This window comes from Elephas maximus, chromosome 3, assembly GCF_024166365.1.
Source record: "Elephas maximus indicus isolate mEleMax1 chromosome 3, mEleMax1 primary haplotype, whole genome shotgun sequence".
Classification (NCBI taxonomy): Eukaryota; Metazoa; Chordata; class Mammalia; order Proboscidea; family Elephantidae; genus Elephas; species Elephas maximus.
In genome coordinates this window covers 72,010,094-72,019,334 of record NC_064821.1, presented here as the reverse complement: position 1 = coordinate 72,019,334, position 9,241 = coordinate 72,010,094, and the positions used below count along the sequence as shown (strand labels likewise).

At 40.9% G+C, this 9,241-nt stretch overlaps 1 protein-coding gene across 20 annotated transcripts in view; it reads left to right on the top strand.

Moving 5' to 3' along the window:
* The first annotated feature begins 456 nt into the window (after nucleotides 1-456).
* The window catches only part of PUM1 (pumilio RNA binding family member 1), a 157,507-nt gene continuing 148,722 nt past the window's right edge, over nucleotides 457-9,241 (top strand). For 7 of the 20 annotated variants that reach the window (XM_049878543.1, XM_049878537.1, XM_049878530.1 and 4 more), the window contains exons 1-2: nucleotides 463-667; nucleotides 4,669-5,042. In XM_049878543.1, the coding sequence (XP_049734500.1) occupies nucleotides 4,680-5,042 (363 nt within the window). In that variant the 5' untranslated portion in view covers nucleotides 463-667; nucleotides 4,669-4,679. Of the gene's footprint in view, nucleotides 668-4,668; nucleotides 5,043-9,241 lie in introns of those variants that run through there. The other 13 variants (XM_049878528.1, XM_049878539.1, XM_049878538.1 and 10 more) reach the window with 8 other exon arrangements.

Sequence of the window (9,241 nt, the reverse complement as noted above, 5' to 3'; positions counted from 1 at the left end):
CCTTGGCAGCTGTTAAATAAACAAACATAAAAATATGTATAAAACCATTTTACAAACGGGGAAATGGAAGCAGGAGGATTAAATAAGGACACTGAGTTAGAAAGCTGCAGCAAAAGGGTTTGAACCCAGCACCTTTAACTCCAGATTGTCAGGAGTGTTGAAATTTTGGGGTGAGCTTGCGAGGCCGCGGAAGGTGAGGAGGTGCCGCGTCTAAGACCCCTTGTTAACTCTGTTGAGCGTCACTGGCCGGACCAGGGTGCCCAGCTCTGTGCAGTGCGGGAGCAGGAGGCCTGGCGCGGTGTGCACCATGGGCGCTCAGGTGCGGGAGGGCGGGCGGGAACCCCCCTGCTGCCCTCGGCGGCGCGCACTTGCCTAGCGGGCGGGCACTCACGCGCGCAGCGGTTGTGCAGCCTGCGAGTTTCTCAAGTTCACACAGGCCCCAGGTTGGCATGGCAACCAGGCAACCTGTTCCAGAGCCGCCCGCCTTCTCCGCACATGCCGCTGCCACCGCCGCGGAGCCGGGGCCTGAGTCTATCCCATGATGCACCGCGCCAGCCCAGTCCCCAGTGGGCCGCCATGTTGTCGGAGTGAAAGGTAAGGGGGAGCGAGAGCGCCGGAGACAGAAGATCGGGGGGCTGAAATCCATCTTCATCCTACCGCTCCGCCCGTGAGTATCCGCACCCCGCCGGTCCCAAACGCTGCTCCGGACCCCTAGCGAGCTGATTGTCCCATCGTATTGGGGTTTGAGAGCGGTTGGGGGGGCGAGAAGGGCTTTAGAAAAGCCGCCGAGGCCCTGGCTGAGGCTTCTCACTTGCTGTTTCTCGTACATGTTTTGGAGTCAGCAGCAAGGCCCCTATTGTTATCAAAGGAGGGAGGGGGTGGGGAGCAGGGTGGAAGCGAGGAAAATGCCGGAGGTTTAGGCCCAGGCCCAGGGCATGGACGTGCCTCTACATTTCTGTCCAGCCCTGTTGGGAGCCCACCGAAGATTGAGGTAGCTATTTCGGGTTTCTTTTTTGATGGGTTTGCGAAGCCTGGAGTCTTCTCTGTGGCCATGAAGTGTTATTCTGTGCCACCCTGGATTTCTTCGACTTCTTGAGCTTCCGTGGCAGCGCCGGAGGAGGAGGAGGAACAATAAATCGCTTCGGAAGCAGCCATGGCCCTTGTCCACAGGGGAGACCCACCGTGGGGGAACTTTGCGAGCTTGAAACGTGGAGAAGTGGCGATCAGAAGTTTCAGATCGCTTTTTAGGCTCCTGGGTGCTTGTGGCCTTTTGTTTCCGTGAGAGCTGGTGTTTTTGGTGGTTTCTTCCTCTTTTAGCCTCCCTCTGTTGTTGTATGTTGCTCTCTAACTCAAAAGAGGGGTTCATCTCTCAGTAGTAGCAAAAAGAGATACATAATAACTAGATAGTTTCAGCTCTCACAAACGTACTTGGTAGACGTAGGTCATTTGTTACATTTCTCAGTACCACTCCCACGTCAAGTGAGGAATACGCTCCCGTAACTTTTTTCTTCCTTATAGTTTCCCCCCACCCACAACATTACGGGAGGCTTTATTCTCCCCATAAGTTGTTATCCTCCATTGTTTAAGAAAACTGTTCTTAAGCTCTCGTTATCAAGTCTCTTCACTCACTTCCTACTCATACTGAGATTATTAAGAATGAGAGTTCATGAGGCTGGCTTTTTTGGGGGGGGTGTTGTTCTGTTTTAAAGTCATTAACTCCTGAAACAATAGGCTTGTAGCTTTAGTTTTTTTTTTTTAATAAAAATATTAAAAAAAAAATCACCAAGACAAGGATATGAGGCTCCCGATGCAGCTTTAAGTGAAACAAACATTTTGACCTATTGCTAATTTTAACTTTACACTCTTGGGAGCTGTCGATTGTTTATCTGGATCTTTGGGAAATACTGGATTCTGAACTTTGAGTTAGTGTTTTGCCTTAGCCGCAATTGAATTCATTTTGTCCAAGGCCACAACTTTTTGAAGTTGGAATTTGTTTAGTTTGGGTTGAACTGCTTTAAAATAAATTTATGGCCACAGAATGTTTGTTCACCGTGGTAAAAATAAACACCTTTTAAACCGCTAAGCATTTTAGTAAAAGGTGAGCCATGTAGATAGATGGAACCGTGCTCTTTTAAGGTAAATCTATGTGATATTCAAAAAAAAAAAAAAACCAACTTGGCACAAACAGTTTGAAAACTGGAAGAGTAGATAAAATCAACACTTAACTCTAGTTACTTAAAATGCTCATTTGTATAATGTATCCATTGTAAAAATCACATTCAAACGATACACATAACTTTTTTGTGGGCTCTGAGAGTTCCCTGAACGGCTGTAGCAATTTAAATGTTTTCTAATATTTAGGTTACCGATTTCTTAATTTTTGTGTTGTAGTTGCCAAGATATTACAAAACCACCCAAAGACCCGTATTAATTGGTTAGGTATTTGCTCACTTTCAAACTCCGTCTGCCAGGTTTTTTCTTGTTTGAGAAACTGCCTTGCCTCATTAGGTAAAGCAGGAAGTTTCAGGGCGTACGATCCCTTTACAAAAGCCAATTGTTTCCTTTGAACATTTTTATAGGAGTCCCCCCGCCACCCCCATCCCTTGCTGGAATGAAGTTGCCTTCAGTGTGTTTCAGTGGTAAACATCTTTTTCATAGGACAATTTCTAGTTAAATAGCTATTATGGCAAATCTTAGAAAAGATTGCATTTTGCTAGTTTAGGAATTTATTTCGGGACTGGAGCTCCATTGCCTTAACTGGGGTCCTCGTCATGGTGACTTTAAATTTATCACATTTTATGTCTGTTACCTTATTTTGGTTAAACAAACAAACAAACAACTGACTTATAAAGACTAGAGGAAAGACTACTTACTCTTTCTAGATGAGGAGACAGGCTCGGTCGGAGAGGTTGCTCGTTTAAGTGGCAAAACTTGGATTTTGGGACTTCTGGCCTGCTCTAGAACAAATACTGTTAGATTGAGGTTCCCTTGTTGAATAAAATGGGACTGGCTAGTGGTGGTAATAAGAGAGTTACGAGTTCTTTTGCAAATCAAATGAGAAGGCATTCGGCTGATTTGCAGTTTGCAAAGACTGATGGTGAAACACAGCTATGACTTTCTGGCTTGGTGCTTGAACATGGGCAACATTTTATCATTCACGGAAGCAGAAGCAGAAGTATACATGGCTAGACTACCCCAGTACTCTAGTAAAGTTTTAATGGGTTGAAATTAGCTGAGACTAGACATTTCCAAATTAGGTTTTGCACAAATTACAAATTCCATTGTGTCTTCATGAAAAGAAGTAACTTAATTGATTTCTTATAAATTTGTTAGGTTGTTTTTGAAATGTCACAGTAGGGCTAGAGAGAAAAATGACATTTGTAGCAGCCCACTGCTGTTTGATAGTCATGGAAATTAGACTGTAGTGGCTGTAGAACAGGCATGTTTTAATTGGTAACTGATTTATTACTTTGTAGCATTTTTTAAGTACGGCCTCCCCACCCACAACTGTTCTGTCTTACACACAAATGTAGTTTTTGGTTTTAAGAAACATAGTAATGTTTCATAGTAACATTTTAGGATTCTTTGTTGATCCTTAGAGTGGAGTAGCAGATGCATGTGAGAGAAATAGTACTCTATTGAATTACTGGGGAATGGCAAGGGGTTTGAAAGAAAGAACTAGGTTTAGGTGCAAAACAGATTTAAGTTTGAATTGCTGCTCTGCGCTCACTCTCTGAATGGCCTTAGGCACATCACATAACCTTTCTTTACCTTCCCCACCCATTCTTTACCTTAAAGGTACAGAAAAATACTCAACAACTTAAAAATCAAACAAAATGTTTTCATCTGTAAAATATGGACCATAATCCTTACCTTTCATTGTTTTCGTGATGATTAAGTAATGTCTGCGATATACTTGCCACATTTTTATGTTTTGAGGCCTTTGGTTTTTGCAGTGAGACTTTGTGTAGTACTAAGGTGTTTGGTTTGGTCTCATCCTATTTATAGGATTTGGAGTGCTAATGGAGTAATGATGTAATTAAAATTACAGTTGAGGAGAGAGTTCAGGCCAAGAACATTCTATTGCTGTTCTTGGTCAGAAGATCGTGTTGTTTCTTCAAGGAATGTCCTGTGAATATGTTGGACATTTTTTAAAGGGTCCTTTCAAATTTAGACAGTCGGAGTCATTGCTCATTATATATGGGTTTTACATTTTTGTTTGGCTTGTTGGCATATATCTGCTCCAGCGGTAAAGTTGTGACATTTTAAGAAGCTCCTGTTCATTAAAAAGTATCTACCTCAGTTGGCTTAAGGTGCAAATAAGTTGGGTAAAGAAGCCGGTGATTGACATCTAGTTCTGTATCATTACCTTTTGGAGGTATACACATAAGTTTCCCTGAAGCTGCATTGTTGAGTCCTGATCTGAGTACCTTGGCAGAGTGCTGCCACTAACTACTTACTTCCATAAATATATACTCAGAACTTAAAAATGGTGGTTTTAGTTTAGGAAATTGTGTGTATACTATAAAACAATTAGGTACTTGGTAGAAACTGTAGATGATTGTACTGTAAAAGGCATGGGGCTCATACTTTTATCTTGATGTATGTTACATTACTTAACGTTTAAAAAATACAAATATTAAATATTTGTAACTTGTTTTTTCTCAGGTGTTGGTGGAATGAGCGTTGCATGTGTCTTGAAGAGAAAAGCAGTGCTTTGGCAGGACTCTTTCAGCCCCCACCTGAAACATCACCCTCAAGAACCAGCTAATCCCAACATGCCTGTTGTTTTGACATCTGGAACAGGGTCGCAAGCGCAGCCACAACCAGCTGCAAATCAGGCTCTTGCAGCTGGGACACACTCCAGCCCTGTCCCAGGATCCATAGGAGTTGCAGGCCGTTCCCAGGACGACGCTATGGTGGACTACTTCTTTCAGAGGCAGCATGGTGAGCAGCTTGGGGGAGGAGGAAGTGGTGGAGGCGGCTATAATAATAGCAAACATCGATGGCCTACTGGGGATAACATTCATGCAGAGCATCAGGTAAAAATAAGTTCACTATTTCAGCTTTGAAACTCTTTCATGAAATCCCTGACTGCTTAGGGTTTTTGCTTTCACTGAATGCCTTTAAAGCTTAAACTGCTCATTTAGCTTGGTCTAAACAGTCACTTGTTTTGAAGAATGATTTTCGTAATGTTGTCACTGGGTCATTTATTGTTCTAGTGCTAAACCGTAAATGACCAATTCATTTTTAAAAAAGACTTAAGATTGTTTTTATGTGCGCAATGTATTTCTGGGAATACTGTTTAACAAAGAATACTCTTTTTCCCCTTGAAATATATGCATTTAAGGACTGCTTGGGCTGTTTATAGGCCAAATACATATATTTCAGAGTCTTTTCTGTTGGGTGCTGGTAACTTTTGCTTTTAAGATATTATAGTTGAAAATATGAGGTTGATAAAGGAGCTGCTCAAGTGAAATTTATTTGAAATAGAACTGACAGTTCTAGTTTTGTGTCAGAGAAGAGTGGTTGTGGCTTTTAGGTTTTACTCAGCTTTGTCCTCTTGTTCTAAGCTCATGTTTGGTTATGGTTAATTTAAACATGTTTAATCTTATTAATTCAAAACCATAGCTGGAATCCCATCGTAGTATTTACTTAGCATTTAGCCTGCTCTTTTTTTTAACTTCCTGATAGTGACAAAAGGATTAGAATGTTTTAATCAGACTATCTGAAGTATAGATTGAATTTTTCTGATTGATTTACATTGCCAATCTTGGAGAATGACTAGCAAAAAGAACTGATATATTTCACTAGCTCTCAAGTGTTTCTGTTCTACTTAAACAGTCAGGCACAAGCACATTTGCAAATCTGAATTGTCAGTTGTGCTATTCCCCAACCCCTCCAAAAAAGGCAGCCTGTGTACCGTAGTTCTTTGCCATAGTAGAAATGAAGAGGCAGAATTCGTCCTCTTTTTCAACAGATATTTATTGAGCACACTAATCATAGGTCTTTGGGTTACTGGCACAATTACCAGTATCAGTGCTGTTTTATAAACAGTTACTGTGTAGAGATGAAGAATACTAAGCAGTGTAAAGCATAGGGAGCTTATTTCTGGGCACCAATGGCCTTTTTTTTATTTCTTTGTCATGTATCTGTTACTTTGGCACTGTATTTAGTTGTTTACTACTTACTTGGAGTCTTGAAGGCAGGGATCAAATATTATTTATTTTGATAACCCAGTCCCTACAGTTTGGCATATAATAATAGAGCTTCAGTAGAAATTTGTGGAATACATAAGTCCCTCACCCTTTGGCCTTTAAATACAACTGGGAAAAAAGGACATGGTCACAAAAGTAAGGACCTTGAATGCCAGGCTAAGATTTAATTCAGCAGGCAGCAGTGTTTTTGAGTATGTTTTATGTGTGGAGTGGTTTTTATTTAGTGGTGCTCTTGGGAGACTGGATTCACAATAAGATTGGAATGAATAAGGGCTGAAACTGATTGAATAACTTCTTCAACAGCCCTCGTGTGAGCAATGGAAAAGAAAGTATGGGACTGAGGTATGCAGAGAATTTGGTGACTGAATTCGAAATTTTAGGTCCCAGGGAAAATGAATGGGCAAATCAAACTCTAGGTCAGTCTTTGTCAGAGCTCTAAAATCTAGGAACTGCTTGTGATGTGGAGGCGAACAAATGTTTATTGAAGGCTGACTCTGGGCCCTGTCTTACTCTGAGCCCTATCATAGGGAATCACATTTGACTTACTGGACAGTTTTACACAGGTCAGTTAGCAAATGAGAGTTAACCTAGTTTCCATTTAAACAAACAAACAAAAAAACAAACCCCTTGCCGTTGAGTCGATTGGCCATCTAAAGAGCCAAAACAAGTGAGCCAGCTTAGAATTGACATGCACTGCAGCACAGTTCTGCTGGGCGGGACACATGAGATAATGAGCAGTACTGGGGAACTCGGGGGGTAGTTGGCTGTGTGGCAGGTGTGGGCCACATATGTAGGCATTATGTGGGCTACATCCTGTAGTCATTATAATGTATTATAATTTACTAGTTTAGGTGTTTATATCACTTCCTGGGCTGAACTGTTCTAGGGCAGGAAGTATTGTGTTTTCCATGCACCTTTCCCGGGAGGTGTTCTGAAATCTTTATGTTGATTGAATGAGGGAAGAGCAGAAGTGCTTCAGATTCACACTAAGGTAAAGCAGTGGGTCTTATAGTTCAACTGCCTTGCTGGGGGACAGATGGCCACAACAGGTAGAGGACTAGCAACAGTGAACAGTGAGTGGTTCAAGTGAAGAGGAAGGGGCATATCTCTAGATGGAGAATCATTGCTCTCATCAGCTTCTGTTATTGATAGGAGTATGTCAGATCTGTCAGATAGGTCTAGGAAAAGAGGTTGAGAACCACTGATGATGATAATAGAACCAAAAACTTATTGCCATCAAGTTGATTCTGACTCATAGGCACCCTATCTATAGGACAGAGTAGAACTGCCCCATAGGGTTTCCAGAGCAGCTGGTGGATTTGAATGGCCGACCTTTTGGTTAGCAGCCTGAGCTCTTAACCACTGCGCCTCCATGGCTCCAGTACGTACTAAGCGCTTATTAATAAGTGTTTATTATCACAGTAAGCAGGGCAGTTTAAATCTACCAACTGTTGCGTGGAAACTCTATGGGGCAGTTCTACTGTGTCCTGTAGGGTTGCTATGAGTTAGAAATGACTTGATGGCAACAGATTTGGTTTTGACTATGTAATAGGACTGTGTCTTACCTGTATTTAATCCTCACAACAATCCTGTGAGGGAGATAGTATCCTTTTTTGAGAGATGAGGGAAGTGAAGCTTAGTTACCAGGTAGAACCTGTTTTCATAATCAGGTCTTTTTGATCCCAGAGCCCATGCTGTGTATGTAATTCTGCCTCCTTAGCCTTAAAAACAAAACTATTACAACAAAGTACCTTCCAAGGTTGAAGATTTGTTTTGCCAGAATTTGGCTTGAAATTTAGAGATTATGAACTTGATAATAAAGAGATGAATACAAAAAATGTTGACTTTTATAATTGCAGAAGTCTCTTTTCATAAGAGCAGTAATGCTAAAGTCCATTTTTTTCTTCGAGTTTTACTTTTATTACATGTATGTTCTAAGTAGTAATTGTGGGCAACTTATCACCGTAGAGACAGAATGACTCAATATAAAGTGATCCTGTTGCCAGCATATTCTACCATACTGCTGAGCTGAAGGTGGGGGGCCTACTTCCTCAGATTTTTTTTTTTTTTTAATTTGTAACTTTAGATGAAGGTTTATAGAACAAACTAGTTTCTCATTAAGCAGTTAGTGCACATATTGTTTTATGACATTGGTTAACAACCCCATGACATGTCAGCACTCTCCCTTCTCAACCTTGGGTTCCCTATTACCAGCGTTCCTGTTCCCTCCTGCCTTCTAGTACTTGGCCCTGGAGATTTTTTTTTTTTAAAGGCCATTTGGTATAATGGAGTAAAATTTAAGATCATTAGTGAACAGGTAAAAAGAACATCATAGGCTGTGATGCCAGCCAACAGTGTTGGAGGGAAGGAAACTATTTTGTCAGGTACATTACATCCATTTCTGTCATTATTACTCCCATTTTACTGCTGAAGAAACTGAGGCTGTGGGAAGGAGATTTAGAAATTCATCCCAGGCCTGGCTGCTTTCAAAGTTCTTGGCATACTGTTTTCCTTTTAAGAAAACAAACATGGGATTTATTTATTTTCTTGCCTGAATTTTAAAGTTATTGTTCTTAATAACTTTATGAGCATTTACTTTTTTATACTCTTTTTGTTTTAAATTTTTACCTTTTAAAGTTAGGATTTCCCTGCCTAGGGAAGTTTAGAATTTTCCTAGCAAATCCTCTTAATGGCTCAGTTTTCCCCTCTTTTAATAATGAACTTTTTAAGTTGTGCTTGAAATATATGACTGAATTTTTGAAAATTTTGCTTTGTCATTGAGGATATACATAGCAAAAACATACACTAATTTAACAGTTTCTACATGTACAATTCAGTGACATTGATTACATTCTTACAGTTTTGCAACCATTCCCACCCACCTCTTGAGTTGTTCCTCCCCCATTAACATGAAGTTAACTGCCCCTAAGGTTCCCGTCTAATCTTTCCAGTTGCAGTTGTCAATTTGATGCCATAGAGATAGTTCTTAGAAGAGCCTAATGCTCAAGGTAGGCGTTCTTTAC